Genomic DNA, 27,429 nt, shown 5'->3' with positions numbered 1-27,429 from the left:
GCTCTAGTAGTTTTCTGGTGGCACCTTTAGGATTCTCTATGTATAGTATCATGTCATCTGCAAGGAGTGACAGTTTTACTTCTTCTTTTCCTATTTGTATTCCTTTTATTTCTTTTTCTTATCTGTTTGCCGTGGCTAGGACTTCCAAAACTATGTTGAATAATAGTGGTGAGAGTGGACATCCTTGTCTTGTTCCTGATCTTAGAGGAAATGCTTTCAGTTTTTCACCATTGCGAATGATGTTTGCTGTGGGTTTGTCGTATATGGCCTTTATTATGTTGAGGTAGGTTCCCTCTATGCCCACTTTCTGGAGAGTTTTTATCATAAATGGGTGTTGAATTTTGTCAAAAGCCTTTTCTGCATCTATTGAGATGATCATACGGTTTTTCTTCTTCAATTGGTTAATATGGTGTATCACATTGATTGATTTGCGTATATTGAAGTATCCTTGGATCCCCGGGGTATATCCCACATGATCATGGTGTATGATCCTTTTAATGTGTTGTTGGATTCTGTTTGCTAGTATTTTGTTGAGGACTTTTGCATCTATATTCATCAGTGATATTAGTCTGTAATTTTTTTTTTTTGTAGTACCTTTGTCTGGTTGTGGTATCAGGGTGATGGTGGCCTCATAGAATGAGTTTTGGAGTGTTCCTTCCTCTGCAGTTTTTTGGAAAAGTTTGAGAAGGATGGGTGTTAGCTCTTCTCTAAATGTTTGATAGAATTCACCTGTGAAGCCATCTGGTCCTGGACTTTTGTTTGTTACAAGATTTTTAATCACAATTTCCATTTTATTACTTGTGATTGTTCTGTTCATATTTTCTATTTCTTCCTGGTTCAGTCTTGGAAAGTGATACCTTTCTATGAATTTGTCCATTTCTTCCAGGTTGTCCATTTTATTGGCATAGAGTTGCTTGTAGTAGTCTCTTAGGATGCTTTGTATTTCTGCGGTGTCTGTTGTAACTTCTCCTTTTTCATCTGATTTTATTGATTTGAGTCCTCTCCCTCTTTTTCTTGATGAGTCTGGCTAATGGTTTATCAATTTTGTTTATCTTCTCAAAGAACCAGCTTTTAGTTTTATTGATCTTTGCTATTGTTTTCTTTGTATCTATTTCACTTATTTCTGCTCTGATGTTTATGATTTCTTTCCCTCTGCTAACTTTGGGTTTTGTTTATTCTTTCTCTAGTTCCTTTAGGTGCAAGGTTAGGTTGTTTATTTGAGACTTTTCTTGTTTCTTGAGGTAGGCTTGTATAGCTATAAACTTCCCTCTCGGAACTGCTTTTGCTGCATCCCATAGGTTTGGATCGTCGTGTTTTCATTGCCATTTGTCTCTAGGTATTTTTTGATTTCCTCTTTGATTTCTTCAGTGATCTCTTGGTTATTTACTAACGTATTGTTTAGTCTCCATGTGTTTGTGTTTTTTACGTTTTTTTCCCTGTAATTCATTTCTAATCTCATAGTGTTGTGGTCAGAAAAGATGCTTGATATGATTTAAATTTACTGAGGCTTGATTTGTGACCCAAGATGTGATCTCTCCTGGAGAATGTTCCATGCGCACTTGAGAAGGAAGTGTAATCTGCTGTTTTTGGATGGAATGTCCTATAAATATCAATTAAATCTATCTGGTCTATTGTGTCATTTAAAGCTTGTGTTTCCTTATTTATTTTCATTTTGGATGATCTGTCCATTGGTGTAAGTGAGGTGTTAAAGTGTTGATTGCCTCTTTTACAGCTGTTAGCAGTTGCCTTATGTATTGAGGTGCTCCTATGTTGGGTGCATATATATTTATAATTGTTATATCTTCTTGGATTGATCCCTTAATCATTGTATAGTGTCCTTCCTTGTCTCTTGTAACATTCTTTATTTTAAAGTCTATTTTAGTTGATATGAGTATTGCTACTCCAGCTTTCTTTTGATTTCCATTTGCATGGAATATCTTTTTCCATCCCCTCACTTTCAGTCTGTATGTGTCCCTAGGTCTGAAGTGGGTCTCTTGTAGACAGCATGTATATGGATATTGGGTCTTGTTTTTGTATGCATTCAACAAGCCTGTATCTTTTGGATGGAGCATTTAATCCATTCACGTTTAAGGTAATTATTGATATGTATGTTCCTATTACCATTTCCTTAATTTTGGGGGGTTTGTTTTTGTAGGTCCTTTTCTTCTCTTGTGTTTCCCACTTAGAGAAGTTCCTTTAGCATTTTGTAGAGCTGGTTTGGTGGTGCTGAATTCTCTTAGCTTTTGCTTGTCTGTAAAGCTTCTGATTTCTCCATCGAATCTGAATGAGATCCTTGCCGGGTAGAATAATCTTGGTTGTAGGTTCTTCCCTTTCATCACTTTAAGTATATTATGCCACTCCCTTCTGGCTTGTGGAGTTTCTGCTGAGAAATCAGCTGTTAACCTTATGGGAGTTCCATTGTATGTTATTTGTCATTTTTCCCTTGCTGCTTTCAATAATTTTTCTTTGTCTTTAATTTTTGCCAATTTGATAACTGTGTGTCTCGGTGTGTTTCTCTTTGGGTTTATCCTGTATGGGACTCTTTGTGCTTCCTGGACTTGGGTGGCTATTTCCTTTCTCATGTTCAGGAAGTTTTCGACTATAATCTCTTCACATATTTTCTCGGGTCCTTTCTCTCTCTCTTCTCCTTCTGGAACCCCTACAATGCGAATGTTGTTGTGTTTAATGTCCCAGAGGTCTCTTAGGCTGTATTCATTTCTTTTCATTCTTTTTTCTTTATTCTGTTCCACAGCATTGAATTCCACCATTCTGTCTTCCAGGTCACTTATCCGTTCTTCTGCCTCAGTTATTCTGCTGTTGATTCCTTCTAGTGTAGTTTTCATTTCAGTTATTGTATTGTTCATCTCTGTTTGTTTGCTCTTCAGTTCTTCTAGTTCCTTGTTAAACATTTCTTGTAGATTCTCCGTCTGTGCCTCTGTTTTTTTTCCGAGATTTCAGATCATCTTTACTATCATTACTCTGATTTCCTTTCCAGGTAGATTGCCTGTCTCCTCTTCATTTAGTTGTTCTTGTCAGTTTTTATATTGTTCCTTTGCCTGAAACATATTCGTCTGTCATGTCATTGGGTCTGACTTTCTGTGTTTGTGGTCTTCTTTCCACTGGGTGCAGGATAGTAGTTCCTCTTGCTTCTGGTGACTGCGCCCTGGTGGGCGAAGCTGGATCTTGTCCCTCTGTTGGGCAGGGCCGTGTGAAGGGGTGTGTTTTGAGGTGGCTGCGAGCAGCCTGTCTGCTGATGGGTGGGACTGTGTTCCTATCCTGCTGGTTGTTTGGCCTGAGGCATCCCAGCACTGGAACCTGCAGGCTATTGGGTGGGGCCGCCAATCAATATTCCCTGCTTTGTGCTGGGTCCCAGAGCATGTGTGACCTTGTGTGCACCCTCCAAGAGCTCCTGGCCCTGTGGAGCTCCTGCGCTCAAGCCCCACTGGCGTTCAATGCCAAATGCCCTGGGGTTCTTCCTCCCGGTGCCAGACCCTCAGACTGTCTTAGAGGGCTATTTTTATGTGGGAGCATCCCTGTGTAGCCTGTGTGGGTTTAATATTTTTTGGTGCAAGGGCTTTTTTTTGTATGAATGTCTGCCACCTCTTTCCTCAGTGTATGCTGGCTGTTATCCCCTTGATAGGAGGTGTGACTGATGTTGTGGTGACCAGAGCCTGCACTGGATATTGAGCAGGGCCTCCCCTTGGCTCTGTGGTTGTCACTACCCTGTCAGGGGCAGGGTTTGCTACCCATTTGTTGAAGTAGAAGCCCCCAGATCCATTTCTGAGGTGTGTTTCTGATCTGTGGTGCAAGATAGGCAGGATTGGAGCACTCCCATTGGGAGAGAAGCCACTGAGTATTCCTCCTCTGGAGCTGTTCACCTGTGAGTGTGCTCTGCTGCGTCACCCGTCACCAGTTGTGCGCACTCACAAATTACCCTGTTGTTGGCACTGCTCTCGGCCCCACCTTAACTGTGGGTATGCTGGCAATTGGCTCTGGTGTCTCTGAGGCATTGTTTTCACCAGGACACCCGCAGAGATCCACTGAAGTCAGGTCATAGGACTGCAGTAATCATGCACCTGGACCCTCTGTGGGAGCTGTGGAAGCAGCTCAGACTCTGGCCTGGCCCAACCCCTTGTGTGTATGTGCCCACAAAGCCCACGGCTGCTAGAGCTAGACGTGGCTCAGCTGCAGGAGCCCTCGTCTGGATGTTCTGCAGGCGCTGAATTTACAAAGCTGGCAGCAGAGATATAAATCCATGGTTCACACAGCCATGAGGAGAGATTTCAGCTCTTCTTTCTTAGTTGCATGGCCTCTGGGGCTCAGCTGTGGTTTCAGCCCCACCTCTGCGCGTGGGCTACCCACCCACCTGCATCTGCTCTTGAGGCTGCCCCGGGGCACATGAGCCTGCCCAGGTGGGAGGGGGCCAAGGTGGCAACCAGGGCAGCAAGTCCACCCAAGTGGGAGCCCCTCCTAGTGCCTGTGGAGGCAGGGGCTGGTGCATGGGGAAAGGCTGCAGTGGCAGCCCCACCCTTGATGCACCACTCAGCCATGGAGCTGCATCTCTTTGGCGGCCCAGGTTTCTTCCACAAACATTCCACGTTGCGGAGCTCCTCACTCCCATCCCTTCAGGCTGTCTCTTCGCAGCCAACAGCAGTCCTCTACCTGGGTCTACTCTCCAGACCCCATATTCCAGCCCCCAGCCCCCATCTGCACCAGCAGACACACGTCTCAGGCTGGGGAGCTCAGGGCTTTGGCATGCACCATCTGTGTAGGTCTCACTCTGTCCTGCCTGCCACAGACCGGTTGCTGGGCTCTACCTCCAAGCCCCCAAAGATCCCCTTCTGTCCCAGCTGATCTCCCCACTGGTGAGGGGGCTTCCCCGGATGATCTGTATATACTCATGTTTCTGTTGACTGCTTTTTTCCCCCTGATTGTGGGTCAAACTTTCTTGCCTCTTTGCATGTCTTACAATTTTTTTTGTTGTTGAATCTGGGCATTTTAAGTAATATTGTAGCAACTCTAAAGTCTGACCTTCCCCCACCCCCCAATTATTTTTGTTGTTGCTATTTTGCCTGTCTGCTTATTTGTTTAGTAATTTACCTGGACTTAGCTGTGTGATTCATTTCCTCTGGGATGTGTGGCCACTGATGGCTCTGCTCAGTTGGTTTTTGGTTTTGTTCCTGTTTTTATTTTTAAGTCTGGCTTTCTTGAGGTTGCTTCTGTTTCCACACAGTTTAGTGGCCATGCAGTACTGGTCAGAGATTATGTTCAAACACATCAAATCGATACGGCTTCCACCTGCTGTCATTGGATCTATGTGTGGATTTAGAAGTGTGTTCTAAGTTCAGATAGTTTTCAGGTCTGCCCCATTGGACCCTCTTCCATTTCCTCAGCACATGTGCACAGGCTCTGGTGTCTCTGCATTTCCTCAGCACATGTGCACAGGCTTCTAGTAGAACAAGGATGCATGAATAGTTTCAGCCCTCTCCATCCTTCTCAAGTGTGCACACCAACTCCAGTCAGCCAGGATATTTGAAGAGCTTGTCAAGTGCCTCTATGACTGTCTCTTTGTATCTTCCTGTTACATTTGTCTGACCCATGGGTCCCTTATTTGCCCAACCAGGACTGCTACCACAGATTAGTAGAACCCCTGGCCTTCCCTGTTTGCTAGCCACTCAGATTGCAACACCACGGGCATGGATTATTTCACCTTCTTTGAATCAAGTCAGTGAAACTGCTGGTTATTCACAACCTACCTTGCGGTGTTAGAATTACCACATTGAATGATGGGAGGAAAAAGGGGAGCAGTCTCTAGCAAGTATGCCACAGATTTTCATTGTTATTTCCTAAATGAGTTTTTCCTAAAATAAGTGTTATTCACTTTGTTGTTAATCCTGTAATCAATTTCCAGGACACTGAAATGGTTGTTTTTTATCTTTCTGTCCAGTTTTGTAGTTGCTTTTGGGTTAGAGGGTTTGTAAACCTCCTCGATTAGACACATCAGAAGTCCCACCTAGGGACTTCCCTGGTGGCACAGTGATTAAGAATCTGCCTGCCAATGCAGGGGACACGGGTTCAATCCCTGGTCCCTAGGCATGCGGGAAGATCCCACATGACACAGAGCAACTAAGCCCATGCACCACAACTATTGAGCCCGTGCTCCACAACTACTGAAGCCCGCGTGCCTAGAGCCCATGCACCGCAACCAAGAGTAGCCCCCGCTCGCCGCAACTAGAGAAAGCCGCACACAGCAACGAAGACCCAATGCAAGCAAAAAATTTTTTAAATTTAAAAAAAAAAAAAAAAGTGTCTTTAAAAAAAAAAGTCCCACCTAGTATTGAGTTTTGAACTGTTTAAACATTTTACACATTCAAATGTTAAAATTAAATCAGAAAGGATAAGGAAAATTAAGCCTAAAATGGCTTACAAAGAGGAACAAATTAATGTAACTGTATCAAATTGATTACATGTTAACATAACTATATCAAATTGATTACATAGAGAAGATAATTCCAATAACTTTGGACATAATATTCTGGCTGTATACCCTTAGTAGAATATATCCTAAAGTCGGAAAGAACTGCAATGAAATCTTGAACTTTACGTAGTAGGTTATAGGTAGTGATAGTCATATAGTAATTTTGAACCTTTTTGTTTATTTTAGGATAGAGCAAATGAGTAAATATATTGCTGTTACTGGGAACTAGAGTTTTCACTGTGGGAGTTGGTGTGGTATTCACTTACTTGAATACATACATAGAAGATTTCACTTGTATGTATTCTCTGACTCCTGGGATTTTTGTTTTATTTAAGATGTATTTTCATGGGTATCTTCACTGAGAGGGCCTAAAAGCAGTGACTCCCTAGTAATACCTAGACCTTGGTTTCTAAGTGCCATTCCCCACTAAAAGAATCCAGGACTCCTTGGAGAAATGGCTGATTCCAGGTATGGGGAAGGCAGAGTACAAAGTATTGCACCTGGAATATAATGTACACCTGCAGCAAAGTTCACCCTTGGGGGATAGATCCAAGCAAAGGTTTACGCAGATCCTAGAAGTGGGCTAAGAAAACTTAGATAAGAAATCTGGAGTATGGTCTAAAGGGGCCCCACGGGAGGAAGGGTGCGGTCAGAAGAGGACCTTGATGGGTCCCTCTTGCCCACGCCTAAGGAATGTAGTGTTCTTCAACCCATGAAACCATCTGAGCATTTTATAACGTTCCAGACTTTTTGCAGTGCTTTTTTAAATTCTCTTATAATTTTTTTTTTTTTGGCTGCATTGGGTCCTTGTTGCTGCTTGCCACCTTTCTCTTGTTGCGGTGAGCGGGGGCTACTCTTTGGTGTGGTGCACGGGCTTCTCATTGCAGTGGCTTCTCTTGTTGAGCACAGGTTCTAGGTGCACAGGCTTCCATAGTTGTGCTCGTGGACTCTAGCACAGGCTCAGTAGTTGTGGCGCACGGGCTTAGTTGCTCCGTGGCATGTGGGATCTTCCCGGAGCAGGCTTGAACCCGTGTCCCCTGCATTAGCAGGCGGATTCTTAACCACTCCGCCACCAGGGAAGTCCTCTTATAATTTTTAAAAATAACTGTGAGGTAGAATTGAGTTGCCCAATTAGAGGCATTATGTACAGTCTACATTCAAAGGAAAATCATGTGGGGAAGGAAGTGAAAAGTAGTCCTGGGGAGGAGATATGGTTTTTGCTAGACTTTGAAAACGGGAAAATTTGGTTTGGGCAGCTGGAAGGGAAATCTAGAAGAAAAACAATGGCATTCCAAGGTGGGTAGGTAAGCAAAAGAATGGAGTGAAGAATAAGAGAGCCAGCTGTCTAGAAGAGATGACTTGTGTAGTAATGGGAGATTAGGCTGAGTAGGTTGGAATAGAAGTTTGTTGCAAAGAATAAAAGATTTCTGAATCTTTTTTTTTTTTTAACCTGTAAAATAGGTAGATACCTCCATGCCCATCTCTCAGAATTGTCTTGGGAAGCAGATGAGCTGAGCTAATGTATGTGACAGGTGTTAAGCAATGAAATGCTATACTGGTATAAGTTATAGTGAACTTTGAGTGCCAGGCTGAAAAGTTTGCAGTTGTGGTAATAACCGTTGAAATAAACTCCATTCGTCAAGGGCATTGTCTTTTTGAGGTTTTCCTTGGCAGTTCCTGTGATGATTTACAGTGCAAGGTAATGTCACTATTTCTCCCTGAGTTTTTAGTGATGGGGAGGACTACTGAGTTAAGAGCCCTGTAAGAATGTTCCCCATTCTTATGCAGATACAATTCTAGAACAGATGTTTCTGTGTGAGGTCTCTGCAATGTGTTAAAAGGCATTGTGGAGGAATGTGAGAGGGCTCCTAACCACGTTAGAGGAGAACCTGGAAGATTTGCACCCAGTAATGCAGCAGGATACCAGCACTACCAGTTCACTTATGTGTGAATACTGCTGGCACTTAGCATGCTAAGTAAGACTTATACACGATGAAATCTGTCCTTGGATTCCATAACATTACAGTGTGCATGCCATCCTTTGGAAAAAAGAGTATGTTCCGGCAGCAGAATAAATCCTAGTCTTTGTACTGGGATCAAGTTAGTCTCCTGGCACAGCTGGGAGATAGTGCAGCTTTCTCTTCAAAGTGCTATTTTTAGCTGTTGCCAAGGAGATATTCAGCATGATATTGATACTTGAATTAATCCTCAATTTACACAATCTGTGGAAGCAGCGGCTCTTTTTCCAGGGTTTACTGCTTAATGAGTTGTGATTTATCAGACCAAAAAAATAAAATTCCTTCCTTAGAATAATTGGCCTCTGAAATACGTTCTGGAGCTCACCTCTTGGCCAGTTCAACTTTTAGGCCTAGTTATAAAGACACTGTGAGCTTTTCTCAGGCTGCCTGCTCAGGCTGCCCCTTATCAATAATTCCTTCTGGGTGTACCTTGGGTCTAGGCTTTTCTCATTGAAATGTTAATGTTCTAAATTTACCAAATAATGATTAAGCTCTTAAAACACACACACACACACACACACACACACACACACACACACTCTCTCTCTCTCTCTCTCTCTCTCTCTCTCTCTCTCTCTCTCACACACAGGCACGCACGCACACATGCACGCACGCACATGCACACACATGCATGCGAGCTTCACAAGAGCCTGATCTGGCCGTCTGGAAGACTCATCTGTGTTCATAGAACATTCCTGATAAGTTGGCACTGGATAACAGATTATAGACCAGAAAGTAGCTTGAAATTAGAGTTAAAATAGATTGAAATTGTTAACGTATAGACATTAAACTCTAATAACTTGATGAGTTGCCCTTCTCTAAAGAATTTTTTTGATATAACTTTTTTTAAAATATATTCCAGACCTTTAAGACCTGTGATGCATTTATTCATGTGATCCTATAATTTTTTCTTTTAACTTATTAACATGCTACCTTGCATTAATATATTTTCTAATGTGAAAACAACTTTTCAATGTTACAGCTTTATTAGCCAGTGATACATGGGTGTGTGTGTGGTTTTGAGTGAATTTAAAATTGATCGAATGAATTCTCTAATATTTATAGGGTTTTGATTTTACCCTAATTGAAATTGTTTTAGAATTAAAAATTTTTTTTTAGTTTTTCCTAAACCCCTTCACCCATTCTCCCACACACCCCCCACCCCACCCCCCCACCCCCAGCCCCAACCTATGAGCCTGGTGTTTTTTGTTTTGTTTTGTTGTTTTGTTTAGATTCCACATATAAGAGAGATCATGTGGTGCTTGTTTTTCTCTGATTTATTTCATTTAGGATAATGCCCTCTAGGTTCATCCATGTTGTCGCAAATGTGAAGAGTTCATTCTCTTTTATGGCTAAATAATATTCCGTTTTGTGTGTGTGTGTGTGTGTGTGTGTAACACCACAGTTTCTTTATCCATTCATCCATTGACGGCCATTTGGGTTGTTTCCATATCTTGGTTATTATAAACAATGCTGCAGTGAACATGGGGGTGCAGATATCTTTTTGAGTTAGTATTTTCATTTTCTTCAAATAAATACCCAGAAGTGGAATTGCTGGATCATATGGTAGTTCTATTTTTAAGTTTTTAAGGAACGTCCATACTGTTTTCCATAGTGGCTCTACCAATTTACATTCCCACCAACAGTGCACAAGGGATTTCTTTTCTCCACAGTCTTGCCAATGCTTGTTATTTCTTGTCTTTTTGATAATAGCCATTCTAACAGGTGTGAAGTGATATCTCATTGAGTTTTGATTTGCATTTCCTTGCTGATTAATGATGTTGAACGTCTTTTCATGTACCTGTTTGCCATGTATGTCTTCTTTGGGAAAATGTCCATTCAGATCTTCACCCACTTTTTAATAAGATTTTTTGAGGTTTTTTGCTGTTAAGTTGTATGAGTTCTTTATGTATTTTAGATATTAATGCCTTATCAGGTATATGATTTGTAAATATTTTCTTCCATTTATTTTGTTGATGTTTTCCTTTGCTGTCTAAAACTGTTTAGTTTGATGCAGTCCCACTTGTTTATTTTTGCTTTTGTTGCCTTTGCTTTTGATGTCAGATTCAGAAAATCATTACCAAGACCTACGTCAAGGAGCTTACTGCCTTAGTTTTCTTCTAAGAGTATTATGGTTTCAGGTCTTACGTTCAAGTCTTTAATCCATTTTGAATTAATTTTTGTGTCTAGTATAACATAATGGTTCATTTTCATTCTTTTGCATGTGGTTGTCCAGTTTTCCCAGCACCACTTATCGAAGAGACTGTCCTCTCCTCATTGTATATTCTTGGCTCCTTTATCGTAAATTAATTGACCATGTGTGTAGGTTTATTTCTGGGCTCTCTGTTCTGTTTCATTGATCAATGTGTCTGTTTTTATGCCAATACCATACTGTTTTACTTACTATAGTTTTGTAATATAGGTTGAAATCAGGGAGCATGATGCCTCCAGCTTTGTTTTTCTTTCTCAAGATTGCTTTATCTATTTGGGGTTGAAATAACTTTTAACTGGATTTGTTATGGGGTTTTGTTGGCCTCCAGCATCAAATCCCCTTTCTCATGTGGAGGAAATTCCCCTGTGCTGTAGTCATGTTGAGTGCCAGTCAGTCCCCCAATTCCCTCACTCTGTTTTCTGACAGCCAAGGCATGTGACCTATGCTTGGCTCATTGGATGCTTCTGACCAAAACTTTAAATCTGGATCAGGACAAAGAAAGGGGAATAGATAGGATTTATTGGCTGCTATTACAGTCCTATCTTGGCCAGATTCTTCCACTAAAAGACACTTACGTTTTCTTGCTTTTTGACTTAACAGAGCTGACTTGAGTCCTGCCTGTTTTCTAAGCGTATATTTTAGGCCTCCCTTTGATTGTGTGAGCCCCACAGTAGCTTTCCAGTAAATATTCCCTTAAATTTTTTTTTTTTTTTTTTTTTTGCCTAAGATAGTCCTTTTGCTAGCATCCAAAAATCCTAACCAGTACAATAGAGGATATTATAATTCAAGCACCTCCTTCCTGGGTAGTACTAGGTAAATGTGGCCACATTTTTGTGTTTTGATTGCCATCACCACTACCCATTTTATTTTTTCCTGTATTCCCTTAGAGTAGTCCTTCTTCAGATATGTTGTATCTTAAAATGAATTATTATTGTGTCTGCTGAACATTAATAGATGTCATAAAAATTAAATTCAGTTTATACCTACCTTTTAGTTTCTTTATTGAGATTCATCAAGTGTTCTGTTTCATCCAGAGTATAGTAATAAGGTATTTGGAAAGCACCCTGGTCTCAACAGCTCATTTACAAATCTTCTCCAGAGACATAACATTTTTAGTTTAGTTCCTAATCTTAAGAGTACCAATTGTTTAGGCTCCCAGTTTGTACTGTAGACGAAAAACCCTGCTAACTTTATTTCCTCCCTTTGAAGTTTTTATTTAGTCAGAAGCTTCAAGAATGATGGGAGAGATTTTTGGAGATTCTCTCTTTTTAAAAAAAGCTGTCAAAAGGTGGCAGGCAGGGCTTCCCTAGTGGCGCAGTGGTTGAGAGTCTGCCTTTCGATGGAGGGGACACGGGTTCGTGCCCTGGTCCGGGAAGATCCCACATGCCGCGGAGCGGCTGGGCCTGTGAGCCATGGCCGCTGGGCCTGTGTGTCCGGAGCCTGTGCTCCGCAACGGGAGAGGCCACAACAGCGAGAGGCCCGCGTACCGCAAAAAAAAAAAAAAAAAAAGGTGTCAGGCAGGCACTGCTGCCAGTTCTGCTTCTGCCGACCATATTGCTAAGATGTTCAGGGCTAAAAGCACATAGGGACTCGGCACGTGTCATCTTTGCTCTACAGAATAACATTCACTCTGCCTTTGAGTTCAAAGAGTGCTTGGCCATCTGTGTTAATTTCTGAGTTGTTAGAAGAAGCTAAGAAAAGAGAGGTTTCTCCGGATTTCTTCAGATTTCCCTGTGTTAGCCTGCTAACTGCATACTGCCTGACCCTGCAAATAAGACTTGTCCTCCATAATGCGCTCTGCTGGCTACTGTATGTCTCCTTTATGACACAAACTGCAATTGTAGCTAAGTAAGTATTACATTATTTATTTTACAGAAAAATAATAGCTAATATTTATTGAGCCCTTATTTGCCAGTCGGTGTATTGGGAGTTTTACATAAATCTATTAAATCTATCCATAAATCTATTAAAGCCTTAATTTTTAGATGAAGAAACTAGGCTCAGAACGATCAGGAACTTGTCCAGGATCTTCTACAATTAATAAGTAGCAGATCTAGAATTTGAATTTATAATGGTAAGCGTACCAGTGGGTATACTTAGTTTCATTTTTAGTAAATAGAAATTACTGTTCCGTGCAAAAGCTAGAAACATAGAAAACCTGGGTTTTATCTTTTAAACATCAAGAATTCACTTGATGATTAGCCAGATGGTCATGTGTTTTTTTCAGTATGTTTGAGATTTAGATAAAACTGACCCAGTTCTCAAAAGTCAAGCTGCTGCCTTTTGAATAGCATAATGTGTAATGAAAGCTGACCTTTTTGTTCATTTATCATAATATTGTGAGAATTTATGTCATTCTCTGATCTCTTTCAGAGAAGGAGAGAAGAGAGCTCTAGACTAAAGGAGGAGGGAAATGAGCAGTTTAAGAAAGGAGGTAAGATACCTATTTCAGCACTGATGCTGGGCGTCTTGACTCCTCATTCTTTTGTAGATTCTGTGAAGAAACACCAAAGAACATTTGGAAACAATTAGCAGATCTAAACTGCTAATAATACCCTGTTGCCTCCCAACACCTTGGAATTTTGTTTTTTTACCACGTCCAAATTATTCTCAAGCGACAGTGACCAGTTACGATGTGTTTCTAGGCACAGGCATAGTTTTTCTTTTCTGTAATCTACTGTCTATAAACCCAGAGATTAGAAGGAAAAACTCTTGAGTTTTTGCTTTGGGAAACTCTAAACTGGAATGTTAAAAGGCTATTTTGCTACATTGCTGTAAAAAGAGGGTCCCCGTTACTTGTGACAGTGCTGTGAATACTGGCCCAATGCATCCGGTGTGGCCGAGGGAAGGATTTTGCTTGCACTTTGGTTGCTCTTTCATGTGCCTTTTTCTGTGGATGCCTTAAGTAGAGAGATGTTCTTTCTGCGTTTCCTATATTTGCTTAGGAATAAGTGGGGTTCGTTCTTATAATTTGGAGGAACTATTTGATCTTATGATCAAATTCTATCACATCTCAGAGTGTGCATGCTTTAGAAATCTAGGAGCAGTAACATCTTCCCCTAGTTACTTTTAGGTTAAAAAAATTTTTTTTCTTATATCCTGGTTTAGCAATCATCACTTCTTTTTTTCTAAGAAAACTAAAGGTTCTCTGAAAGCGTATCTCCTTGTATTTTAGTATTAAATCTTTCAAACCTGAGAAAGGAGTGAGTAGGCAATTTTTCTTTTAGTACCCTGACCGTAATTCTTTGTGTGGCAATGAATATATAAATTTATCACCATTTTCTCTTTTAAGGTGTTTAGTCAACTGCTGATTTTTACATTGTGTTTTTGGCTCTATAAAATGTCTCTCCAAACATTTCATGGAAGCAGTTTTAGCCAGGTTGACTCCATGAAAGTACAATGTCTTTAATGAAAATATATACATAGAATTTTTTTCTTCATTCCGGGCCATTAATCCCAGATTTCAGTCTCTTTCATCTGTCCAGTTCCCTAATCCCCTTTCAAAACTCTTTACTAAATTGATAAGCCAAATTAAAGGTGAACATATAGAGCATCCTGTTGGAGACCTTTGTCCCGTGAATGGAAAGCGATGCATTCTGAGATCTTTTGGAATACAGTGATATCAGGTATAAAATCATAACGACCTCTCATATTTTACCTTATCCTCAGATTATATAGAAGCTGAAAGTACTTACAGTCGAGCCCTTCAGATGTGTCCATCCTCCTTCCAGAAAGACAGGTCTATCCTGTTTTCAAATAGAGCTGCGGCAAGGATGAAACAGGTATGTATCTTTGACCTTTTCTTTTTAAGAAGCACATGAACTTACAGTGTTATCATAGGATAGCTTCTCTCCAGAAACAAGCATAGGGGCTCTAAAGTTGCTGCCTCTCTTTTCCTACCCATATATTTCCCTGATTTAAAGGGCATGGGGAAGATAGAAAAAATATTTTGAAAAACTTCAGTCAGATTACTGTTCACATTCCTCATTAAAGTGGCTGAGTGAACACTTCCATGGAAGGAAGCCTGGCAAAGTTTCCGCCAAACTAGGGCAGGTTAATGAAGCAAAGAGCCTATAATGCATCTCCTAGAATAGCTACAGCTGCTTATTTTAGGCCTCTGGAACTCTAGATAAAGACCCAAAGGGACAGGAAACAGTGCTTAAAACTGAACTTCAAGATGCTTATCCCTGAGATTCTGATTTTCTGTTGGAAGTGTGGACATAGGGAGAAACGTCCAAGAGTTGGGGTGAGAGGTACGCTTAAATGCAAAGTAGGTGTCAGGGAAAGTTCAAAGGTATTTTATATTTCCAAAGGATTGAGAACCTGGTGTAACAGGGTGAATTTAGGATAGATGAGAGTGTAAATATATTTGTTTGGTATCGTGCTGGATACCAAAAGTTAGATTTGTGATTTGTCTGATATTCCTATTTAGTCAACATAGTAAATCTTGCCAGATTGAAATGATGAGAGCTTGAAAAAAACAATACCACTTGTTTAACTGTGACTACTTGTATTCCAAGCACAAAGGGTAGGTTTTTTAACACACCTCTAAGCAGCTACAAAGCAGGCCCAAGACTGGGTGGAGTGGTTTTCTGTTCTTTTAGATCAGGTATCTACATCACTTTCTTTTTTGATGTTGACTGGAATTCTCTAGTGCTTCTACCAAAGTCACTTTGGATGGCCAGGGCTTTTAAAGGTGGGTGGGGGGTGTGCTTGAATATTCGGACATGCAAAAAGTTTTATTTCAACCCAGACTCATACGTTTTATTATTGGATTCAGTGTCTAGGGTGAAGTTTTTTAGAATGATTCATGTGGCATGAGAGAAGGAATAATTCTAGAGTATACAAACAGACATTTTGTATTAGGGGAAATAAAACAACTGTTTTAAGTTTATTTAAAACAACAGTCATTAATATATTCTACCATTGATCAGAATTCACACCTAATAGTTTTTACACTTAGCTGGAAAATTCTGATCTTTCACTTTTGCCTCTTGGAGACATCTAGCCACATTCTTAGACTGGAAATTGTCGTTGTGAAGTGAGATCAAGGATACCTTCAGTGTCAGAGAAAACTTTGTACCATACCCATTTGGCTCCTGGGTTTTGAGATTCTTTGTTCCCACAATTGCCAAGTTACTGGCATTGCTAGTGTTGGGCTGGTATGATCAGCTGGTTCTTGAATTAGGAAAATGTATGGCCTTGCTAGTCTTCTGTCTGTCACAGCTGAGGAGAACTCAAAAGAGAGTTGCTCGGTGACTCTTTCCTGAACAAAGGATAGGTTTGTTAGTGGGGTTTTTGTTTGTTTTGTTCTTTTAACTTGCATTCCTAATATTTTTAAAAGATCCTAAAATTATAGACTTGGAGACTTTCAGAATTAATGTACTGAAGTGATTTAAGGAGCATGTTCTGAGTTTAAGGAAGTGATGGGTTAACTGCTTTAAGAAGAATTTCTGAGAGGCAAGTTTGCAGGCTCAGCATCCCTGACTGGGTGTGCCTGGGCAAGCTTTATGTTTCATGTCTGGAGATGGCAAACTGGAGTTAGGACAGAGTTTCAGCTCTAGGCCTGACTACACAAGAGTAGACAAAGCCCTAAAAAAATAGGCTCTAAAAGTAGTTACTTGGGGGCACAAAGAATACCACCACAGCAGTTGTAAACGTACGTTGTAAAGATTTGGGACTTCCCCGGTGGCACAGTGCTTAAGAATCTACCTGCCAATGCAGGGGACACAGGTTTGAGCCCTGGTCAGGGAAGATCCCACATGCCATGGAGCAACTAAGCCCATGCGCCACAACTACTGAGCCTGCGTTCCACAACAACTGAAGTCCGTGTGCATAGAGCCTGTGCTCCGCAGCAAGAGAAGCCACTGCAATGAGAAGCCCGCGCACCACAACAAAGAGTAGCCCCCGCTCACTGCAACTAGAGAAAGCCCGTGCACAGCAACGAAGACCCAATGCAGCCATAAATTAATTAATTAATTATTTTTAAAAGTTATAAAGATTTACTCCTATTTCAGTTAAAATATGAAGTTGTATCTTAGATTTATAGAAATCTAATAAGTTGGGGAAATACTGACTTACAGATTTCTTTACTACAGGACTTCTTTCTTGTTAGAGTTTTTAATATGTGAATTGCTATGATGAACATTGGAAGAGGTAATATAGTTAGTGTTTCCCAAATGACTCTGGAACCTTTTTTGCTTATTGTGGGTAAAATACACATGCTACAAAATTGACCATTTTAACCATTTTAAAGTATACAATTCAGTGCCATTCACAGTGGCACTGGATACATTCACAGTGTTAGGCAGCCGTCACTACTGTCTGGTTCCAAAATTTTTTTTATGACCCTAAAAGGAAACCCATTAAGCAGTCACTCCCCATCCTGGAACTGTTTCTGATTGAATCCTGAAACTCAATTTGGTAGACATTGCTCTAAAATATTCTGCAAAATATTTGGCATTTCCTACAGTAGCCATTATGGAAGTATTGAATGTTTATTTGAACTCACATTTCTCTAACATTGTAGAAAATTTCTAATTTGGGGAAAATAGACATTTAGAGCTTAGGAAAGTTAAATAGCAGATTAGTGTCAGAGCTGAAACTAGAATCTAGTTCTTTTGATATCCTGTGTTCTTTCCACTGTGCCATGCTTCGCAGTTCAGCAAGTCATATTAGTTAGATATCTTATTTAGTGAATTGTTTGGTATTTTTGTTTCATCAGTGGATAAATTAAGGTTCATAACTGAGACTATGCAACAAACCATACAGTGTCTGTGGATGGACCATCTGTATACATTTTCAAGATACCACTTTGGGTGCGATATATAACAGCTAGCCAAAGAGGAGGGTTATTAATTCAGTTATTCATATATCAGTCATTTGCCCTGTTAATTGATCACAAAGTTGTCTCACTGCAATATTCTAATGTAAAGTGTCTTGCAAATATAACAAGTCAATTGCAACAGTCTTTAAAGATACTTTAGGAAAAAGCTACTTGAATAATTTGTCACCAGGAGGCTTTCAAGTTAGAGCTGTGAGCATAGTTTGAATTTTAGCTTGGAAGTAACACACGTGTTTTGGTGTTATTTCCTTGAAAAGCATTCTGCATCTCCATAAGCAATTATTAATGATCAGCATATGTCATTGAGCCTTTGGGCTATTGTGACAGAATTAGGGTGACATATTAATGATCTATTTCCTTTTAGGACAAGAAAGAGATGGCCATCAGTGACTGCAGCAAAGGTACAGCTTTTTGGTCTTGTTGCATGTTAACATACAAAAGCATTACCTCAGCTAGACAAGCAAATAAGGAGGCTCTCAATCAGGTGTTTACTTGTACACGTGTACTCTTCTTCTGAGGCAGTTAAAGAAGAAGCTCTCGGCCTTTCTTAGAGGTACTGCACAGTAGTTGTCTTAGTGTAAGCATGCTTTTGAATGGATAGTTCAGTCCATTTATCCTGTATTGGTAAATATATGGAGAATAATTCCAAGCTACCTTGGCCACAGAGACAGAGTTTATTCCCTGTATGTCCAAATTACTCTCCTTTGAAACTGAAGTTGAAGATCTTAGTTAGCTGCTGTTGGGGCACCTGAATCTGTGTTTGGAAGGGCAGTTGCTGTTAGGGAATTGGTACTCTTTTCAGATATAGTACTTAATCCAAACCTCCTTGCCATCATTTTAATTATCCTTTCAGGTTCCACACAGTGAATCAAGCCTCTGCTATCTGAGTTCCATCGTGGTCTTTTCGTTCTACCAACTGATAGAGACAGCCCCAGACATAGGATCACCATTGTTTTTTCCACAGATTTCCTGATAGGCCAGACGGTTGTCTTGTCTTGGTGTGGAGAACATGCAGTCATTTTCCTTGCATCTTGCTACTCTCATGAGTCTTTCTAGCTAATTACTACTCTTGTAATTTGTGGGTTGTTGTTGCTTTTTTTTCCATTTTCCTCCTTTGGATAATATTTTCTCTGAGAGAATCATAGAGTTGGAAAGAACCTTATATATAATCTAATCCCACTCTCAAACCAAGCATGAATTCCCTCTTCTGTTATGTTTTTTTGGTTTTTTTTAACATGAATTAGTCACCCTCTCTACTGGATTTCTTTTCTTTATCCTTGGTATTTCTATAGAGTATCTGAAGGAACCTGTTAGAATCTAACAAACTTCTTCTGATCTATTTATCTTGGACTGCAACTAATTCTGAATGTACTGTTTTGTTTGGAAGAAGGTGTTCAACCTTAATCTGTGTGAGATGTGTGGGTTTGAAGAGTTTAAATTAGGAACAAGATTCTGATTTTCAGTTCTTTTCTCTGTAACCAAACGGTGAGAAAATGCCTTGTAAGCCTGATTAGCAGGGTATACACTAGGAAAGAGAATTCATTTCTAGCTGTAACCCTCAGTGTAGGAGCCAAGAAAATGGGAGGAAGGGCAAGGAAAGTGTTTCCAACCAAAGTGTTTTCCAGATTTGTTTTTGGATTTGGTTAAATCAGTATTCATGTGCTTATACTTAGTTGTTATGGGCTGCGTATGGGTTGTTGAACCCATAGGCCAAATACGTTGACACTAGTATGGTTTATTTGTATTAAGGACCCTTCTCCTCCCACTAACCCCCCCCAAACACATGCCCACTCAGTGCATAAACCCTGGCAAAGGACTTAGCTTATTTCTGAGGTCATATTTGGAGCTCATTACTACCAGTTATATGGAACAATATTTAATGCTAGTCACCTTTGGTCTTTTAGCCTTGGCATAAATAAAGTTTAAGTTAATTCTGTTTATATGGATTGAGAAAGAAAATCACAAGTTACAGTGAAAAGTTGACATTTGAGGTTTTTATAAAGTAATCATGGGGAATTCCCTGGCTGTCCAGTGGTTAGGACTCGGTGCTTTCACTGCCAGGGCCCGGGTTCAATCTCTGGTCCAGGAACTGAGATCCTGTAAGCTTTGAGGCGTGGCCAAAAAAAAAAGTAATCATGGGAAGAATTCTTTCTCTTCAATACATATTTGCATTGTTAGAAGCTATCCACTAGTTGAGAAGGAGGCAGTATCTGAGTTAAAATGTAAATTAGGGGGTTCCGTTTTTTAAAAGATGTAGTAGAAGTCACTGGAGTATTTTTTTTTTTCCTGTGAGTATTATGTAGTTGGGAATATTTTAAGAGAATATGATGTGCTGGACTAAGCGGAGATTGACAGCATGTAAAGTTGAAATGTTGAGGTTTGGGTTCTTTCAGAAAACCTACTCCTGAACCAGTATCCCCCTCCAACCCCTGTCCCATTTCTCTGGTCTGCTTCATTGAAAGATTGTCTATACCTACTGTGTCTCCTTTGTCTTCTCCCATTCTCTCCTCACACATCCATTGGACTTCTGTTTCATTCATGCCCCTGAAACCCATCTTGTAAAGGTCACCAACACCTTCCTCTTGTTCAGTAGTTGCTTCTCTATCCTCATCTTACTTGACTTCCCAAAAGCATTTAACACAGTGTGTCATTCCTCATTTTCTTCTGTTTCATTGGCTATTCCTTTTTAGTCTCTTTTGCTGGCTTCTCTGTCAGCCTCATCATTTTGGAAGTCCCTAGTTCTTCATCTATAGGGCCCTCTTTTTTTTTTCCCTCTATATTTTCTCCCTATGTGATCTCATCTAGTTCTGCAACTTTAAATAACCCATCTCTATGCTATAGTTTATATTTTTGGCTCTGCCCTGTAGTCTGGAGCCCTGTATCCCATTGCAAAGTTGACATCTCTGGGATGTCTAGTAGGCATTGCAGATTTAACGTGCCCAGAGCAGACTCTGGTGCCTCCGCAGTCCCCACACATGCATGCGTGAATACAACTTGAGGTTAGTTTTTTTCATTCTAATGAATGGCATTATTATCCATTATTTACTTGCTGAAACTAAAACCTTTGGAGTCATCCCTGATTGCTCTTTCTTTCATTCCACATGGCTTAATTAATTAGCAAATCCTTTGGGCTCTGATTCAAAGACATTTCCTTAATCTGGCCTCTCCTTTTCATCTCCACTGTTAGCAGCTTAGTCAGCATCCTCTCTCATCTGGACCATTGCAGTGACGTCCCAGATGTCTCTGCTTCCCCTCGTCCCCTCCACACTGTAGCCAAAGTGATCCTTTAAAACTGTAAATCAGATTATGTCTTGATCTGCTTGAAAACATTCCAGTGGCTTCGTATCACACTTAAGAAAAAGTCCAAGCTCCTTTCCCTGGCCAGCAAGGCCTCCATGACCTGCTTGTTGCGTATCTTCAACCTCATCTCTTCCACAGCCCTTACCTAGTCACCAACAAACACGTCAAAGTTATTCTTGCTTTAGAGCCTTTACTCTTGTTAGTCCTTTTTCCTGTGTGCTCTTCCTCAGCTTTTCAAATGGCTGGCCTCCCTCAAATAATCCTTTTTCGTATTTGACCACTCTCTAAAGTTACTTATTCCCCTCTTCACCTGAATTTACATCACCTTGTTTTATTTTTCTCTACAGCACAAAACTATCTGAAATTATTTGTATGCCATCTTCTCTTGCCTCCTAGAATAGCTTAAAGCTTCATGAGAACGTGGACGTAATCTGTTCTGTTTGCCACTACTATACTCCAGAGATACACGGCACTAGGTGCATATATTAGGTACTAAATAAATAGTTACTGAAAGCATGAGTGAATTTAAAAATGAGTATATCACTTGAAAAGAAAAAAGTTCTAGAGCCATGATATTGCTTTCTAACAGAGAAAGAAACAACTCAAAAAAGAATACAAGAATGTAGTATACTTGAACCAAAACGCGGGCACTGGATTATTAGAAGGGTTGTTGTTGGAAAAAGGAGAGGATATTATGTGCCAGTGATCTAAGGGTGTTAGAGCGGGAGTTTGAAGGAACAGTGAGGATTTAGCTAAAAATGTAACCTCAGGAGTCAAGGCACGACCGCAGTAGCTGAGGCCTAGAAAAGAGAGAATGATAGCAGAGCCTGCCACCAAAGTTCTCCCTCAATTTTTTAATATGTGCCTTCAAATTCCCTCTTACTTTTTCACTGTGCCTTGAGCTCTGTGTTTTGGTCTGTTCTGAAGTGGGTGAAGGACAAGTAGGTGGAAAGCAGGACTTGGGTATGGACCAGGGTTTGGTAAACTACAGTCAACAAAGCCAAATCCAGCCTGCATGCCACCTGCTTTTTTACAGCCTACAAGCTAAGAACGGTTTTTACATTAAATGGTTGGAAGTAAAAGAGACGTAATATTTCAAGACACATAAAAATTATGTGAACTTCAGACTTCAGTATTCATAAATAAAGGCTTATTGTGATACAGCTAACCTTATCTGCGTATGCATCATCTATGCTTGCTTTCTGCTACAATAGCAGAGTTCAGTAGCTGTAACAGACGGTCTATCCCACAAAGTCTAAAATCTTTACTATCTGCCCTTTACAGAAGAAGTTTGCCAACTGTAGGTATGTCCTTTGACAAATAACTTTTCCTTATGGACCCATGGAGAGTAATAAACTTGATATAGCTGAGGATGTATAGGCCCTTTTTCCTCATGGTGACAATTATTTCTTCTCTTTTTATAGCAATTCAGTTAAACCCCAGCTATATCAGGGCAATATTGAGGAGAGCGGAGTTGTACGAGAAGACTGACAAGCTGGATGAAGCCCTGGAAGACTATAAATCCATACTAGAAAAAGATCCGTCAGTACATCAAGCAAGAGAAGCTTGTATGGTAAACCTAATTTTTTTACAAAAATATTTTCTATTCCTTGTGTTGCTACTCGGTGAATGTTAAATGATCCTTAGAGACACAACTATATGCCATTTCTAAGCTTTTGAGAAGCTTATCAGAATATATGGGAGATAGAACTTTGAAGTGGTGGCCACACACCCACTGTACCATGTACTATTTAATCTTCATTCTAAAAGTGTTATCTGTGTAAACCTCTAACCTCTAGGGTTGACAAGAACTTTATTTCATTGTTGGACTGGGAAATCTTGTCTACTTGTAGGTGCCTGGTTTAGTTGAAAGTGAGTCTTAATATTACAGGTAACAAATTTCTGGTTTTCTTGTCATCCTTTTCCTTACTCAGTCACCAAGTTTCTATTCATTGTTATATGGCCAGCACATTTCCAATTGAATATATCCTAAACTAACTTTCTTCTCTCTCTTAAAATGACTCTAGTTCTTGTCCTTGGCACTAACAATCCTTTTGCTTCTAAATGACATAATATTTTTTATGTCAGTTGTAAGTTAACTAAATGTTACTGGTTTTCCTCCCTTTAAAAATAACTCCAGATTTGTGCTCTTACCTTTAGCACCACTCTTTGATTATCTCTAACACACAGAGCAACATACACTCTGAAGGATATACTGCAGTATTGGATATGTATATCTTATTGCCCCAAAATAATGTGTGTTCAAGTAAGTTCGACAAACACTGGCTTTAACTAAACAGGTTTCTTTGCTGCCAGACTTTTCAGAGGGCCATTAGGATGGAGAGGTGATTCTGAACCCAGTATGCCACAGAGGTGGCAGGAGCCGGGGAGCTACAGGAGTCTTTTATTTAAGCCAGACTTCTTGGTTTTGTTTTTGGAATTAAGGGCACTTGCCAACATTTACAAATGGAAAGATTTTACTAGATGAAAATCTAAGTCGGGCTCCTCTTGAAAGTGGAAGATGCGGACGTGCTGGCTCCTCCTTGAGCTCCCACACGCTGGCGCTCAGCTGGCGCTCTCGATTCCACGCTGAGCATGCCCGTACTCTTGCCTTACACCCGGTCCATTACTTACTACCTTTCCCCTCTGGCCCCTGAGGGCATCTGAGCCCCTGCTATACAGGTTCCCGTCTAGTTCACGGGACTGTTATTCCACCAAGCGGACCTGAGAAATGTTGACTCCTCTCCCTGCACTAATAGTCTAGGTGGTTTGGGTTTTGTTTTGCTTTGTTTTTATACCCACTTGAGGTGAATTCCTTCAGTAACAGCAGATCTTTTGAATAATGGGAGAAGGGCTCTTTTGGGTAATTAAAATACATAAGCAATTTGAAGGCAGTTTTAATCCTTTATCTGACTTTTAACGTATCTCTGAATGGTGTTAGGATTAACTTAAATTTGACATGAGGAAAGGGAATAGAGTTCTTAAAATCTTGGCTAAATTCTTGGTAGCCTTTATCCTTGTCAAATTAGTTTTAAGAGTTCCGTGAAAGGGAGCCTTTTTTTGCGGTACGCGGCCCTCTCACTGTTGTGGCCTCTCCCGTTGTGGAGCGCAGGCTCAGTGGCCATGGCTCACGGGCCCAGCCGCTCCACGGCATGTGGGATCTTCCCGGACCAGGGCACGAACCCGCGTCCCTTGCATCGGCAGGCAGACTCTCAACCACTGCGCCACCAGGGAAGCCCCGGGAGCCTTTTTTTAAAGCTAGCTGTTATATGCATAAAGAATTTATTTTATCTTGAATTATTACAACTGAATTAATACTGGACTCCCAGAGTACTTGGGGGCAATTACAGAGCTAAAAGTGACCATAGAAGACTCTAATCCAGGTCAGCTGGAGGTGATTTGGTTCCAGGGGGCATTTGGCAGCATGGGGAGGCACTTTGTCATGACTGGGAGGGTACTGTTGGCATCTGGTGTGTGGAGGCCAGGGATGCTCTAAACATTCTACAATGCACAGGACAGCCCTACAGCAGTTACCCAGTCCAAAATATCAGTAGTGCCAAGGTTGAAACGATCTGATGCTTTCTCAACAAATTAGATTATATAAAGAAAGGACTTCAAGTTAAAAAATACAAATGAGCAAAAAAATTAATAATATAAATATCACCTATAATCCCACCACCTAAATATACTCCTGTAAACATCTGGTTTGTATCCTTTCAGACGTTTTCTGTGTGTGTGTGTGTGTGTGTGTGTGTGTGTGTGTGTGTGTGTGTGTTTCACCAAGTTTTTATTGAGGTCCTCCTTGGGCCACTCTGCTAAGAACTGGGAATATAGCCTTGAACCAAACCAAACTCCAGTCTCTGTAGCTTCCCCACAGACAGACATTTGTTCTTCGCTATGTTTAATAGGCTCATGTATATGTACTTAACCTGGTCTCACTTTCACATGAGGTTTTTAATGTTTCTCAAATTCAAATTAAAGCCAAAAGATTTTCACAACCCATGTTTTGGTGCTTTTTCCCTCAGAGGTTACCTAAGCAAATTGAGGAACGTAATGAAAGACTAAAGGAAGATATGTTAGGTAAGTCTGCTTCCCTTACCTTCTCTTGACCATAAATAGCTAGGAAGCCGGGGATGGGGCCATCAGTACTTTTATTCATTAGAGGAGAATACAGCAGTTAGAAATAGCTTTGGGGCCCTTTGTTTGTTGTGGGCACCAGTACCGTGGGGCTAATGAGTTCTTAGCCATTTTTAACTCTAGAAGGAGCAGTGTGGTTTAGAGTGGATAACAGCTTTTCAAAAACTAAACTTCCATTTTGTGGGGTTGTTTTTTTGTTTTTGGAAAATTTTCCTCCCTTCAAGAATGCAAACATAATTAACTCCCAACCTGGGCTGCCACCAACCTTTATTTCAGATCATGAATTTCATAAAAACAGTTGAATTTCTTCATTTGAGTAGACAACTTCAGGTTTTTTGGGTTTTGTGTTTTTTATCTATTTATTTATATTTGGCTGCACTGGGTCTTCGTTGCTGTGTGTGCGCTTTCCCTAGTTGTGGCGAGCGGGGGCTACTCTTCGTTGCGGTGCGTGGGCTTCTCATTGCGGTGGCCTCTCTTGTGGAGCACGGGCTCTAGGTGCGCGGGCTTCAGTAGTTGTGGAGCATGGGCTCAGTAGTTGTGGCGCATGGGCTTAGTTGCTCCGTGGCATGTGGGATCTTCCTGGACCAGGGATAGAACCCATGTCCCCTGCATTGATAGGCGGATTCTTAACCACTGCCCCACCAGGGAAGTCCCAACTTCAGGTTTTACGTTCATTAGGATGCAATCAGTACAAGCCAATACCATGTCAAAACCAAGGGGACTTTTGTTTTGAAAATGGCGTTCAGAGTCCCTTTAGTGTTTGAGAACACATGCGAGGGCAAGAATTAGTAGTAAATAGGAAGGGGGAAAAGACTGTGGGTTGGGGGGTCGGGGAAATGGTTTCATTTGACCCATGTTTTAGTTACTTCTTGTATTTGCCAAAGCATGTTTATAGTTGGAATTACAGAGTTCCTCTCATGAACAGTCTGCTTGACGAAGGGGAGTAAAGGTTCCTGGACAGAGACCTGCCCAGCATAGTCTGCTTATAACCTGTCTGATAGTTCTCTGTTCAGGATCTCCTATATATTTTTCCTTATGAATATTTTCTAGATCTATATTGTGAATTGCAATCACATGGGACTAAAGGAAAATCATTTAAAATAAATTGAGCCTGGCCATTTATGGCCTTTAGGCATCAGTATCCAGAGAATGAGACAGATTTCCCCAAAGATCACTCTGATAGCAAAGTTGATTGAGAAGAAGCCACTAACCTAGTCGATCCAAAGCCCTCGCCCCTGCTGGATAGACTCAGACTCCAAGGGGAGATGCTTCAGACTTGGGGAGATTTCTGGAGCCTTCCTCAGTTTTTCCAAAATTGGCTCTTTCCCTAATTTACATATTTAATTAAATTTGACACCATGTTTGAGCAGAAAAGTTATTTTGGAGGTACTTTTTCTTCAAAGAAGAGGGAAGAGAGCATTTTCTTACCTATTCACAATGATGCTTTATTTTAGCAGAAAAAAAAAAAAAAAAAGGAAGGAAAGAATTTGCATTTAGCTGAGCTGGATTTCATGCTGAAAGAGATGACTTGGAGAATGAGCATAGTGGTTTTGGAAAAGACACTTAGGCACTGGTCCCTGGGTCCATTGGTTTTGAACCAATATGGAAAAGTAAAGGGATAGGTGTAAATTGGATCTTACTGCCATTGTCAGTTCCAGATGGAATCAAAACTTCCATCTGAAAAAAAAAAAAAAAAAAAACAAAAAACTTCCATCTGTCCCTGTCACTCTAAATTCTTATGAGCTGATGTTTCCTGTCTTGTGGCTTTGGCTTTTACTTATGTTGTTCTCTTCATAAACAACTTAAGTTGCTTGGTAAGTAATATGTCAGTTTGTTGTTACACATCAGTAGTCTGAATGGCTGGACTCTTTTATATATATATTTTTTTTTTATTATGACTTTTGTCTGCGTTGGGTCTTCCTTGCTGCACGCAGGTTTTCTCTAGTTGCAGTGAGCAGGGGCTGCTCTTCATTGCAGCACGTGGGCTTCTCGTTGCAGTGGCTTCTCTTGTTGTGGAACATGGGCTCTAGGCGCACGGGCTCCAGTAGTTGTGGCACATGGGCTCAGTAGTTGTGGCTCACGGGCTTAGTTGCTCCACGGTATGTGGGATCTTCCCGGACCAGGGCTTGAACCCATGCCCCTGCATTGGCAGGCAGATTCTTAACCACTGCGCCACCAGGGAAGCCCCTTCCTTTATATTCTTAATGAATATAAGGATCATGAATAAAAATTTGTTCTGGGTATCACCTCCCGTAGGAGAGCCTTAAAGGGAGAAATCACTCTCAGCCCCACAAGAGCTTTCTGGTGTTCTTCCTTCCTTGTTACAGATGAACCACCTTTAATTCATGTGCTTTGAGATTTTTGGAGGCTGGTCCCTCTAGAAGCGCAGAGTAATGTCACTTGCTTAGAAGTTCTGAGCAAGCTTTTTGCAGTGGACTGC

At 40.7% G+C, this 27,429-nt stretch overlaps 1 protein-coding gene across 4 annotated transcripts in view; it reads left to right on the top strand.

Moving 5' to 3' along the window:
- TTC1 (tetratricopeptide repeat domain 1) overlaps positions 1–27,429 on the top strand; it is an 81,180-nt gene that overhangs the window by 47,105 nt on the left and 6,646 nt on the right. For all 4 annotated transcript variants that reach the window (XM_032627421.1, XM_032627423.1, XM_032627424.1 and 1 more), the window contains 5 exons: positions 13,082–13,142; positions 14,378–14,490; positions 17,917–17,953; positions 22,277–22,425; positions 24,878–24,932. In XM_032627421.1, coding sequence (XP_032483312.1) covers positions 13,082–13,142; positions 14,378–14,490; positions 17,917–17,953; positions 22,277–22,425; positions 24,878–24,932 — 415 coding nt within the window. The remainder of the gene's footprint in view (positions 1–13,081; positions 13,143–14,377; positions 14,491–17,916; positions 17,954–22,276; positions 22,426–24,877; positions 24,933–27,429) is intronic.

Source organism: Phocoena sinus, chromosome 3, assembly GCF_008692025.1.
Source record: "Phocoena sinus isolate mPhoSin1 chromosome 3, mPhoSin1.pri, whole genome shotgun sequence".
NCBI classification, from domain to species: Eukaryota; Metazoa; Chordata; class Mammalia; order Artiodactyla; family Phocoenidae; genus Phocoena; species Phocoena sinus.
This window is presented reverse-complemented; position numbering and strand designations above follow the sequence as displayed.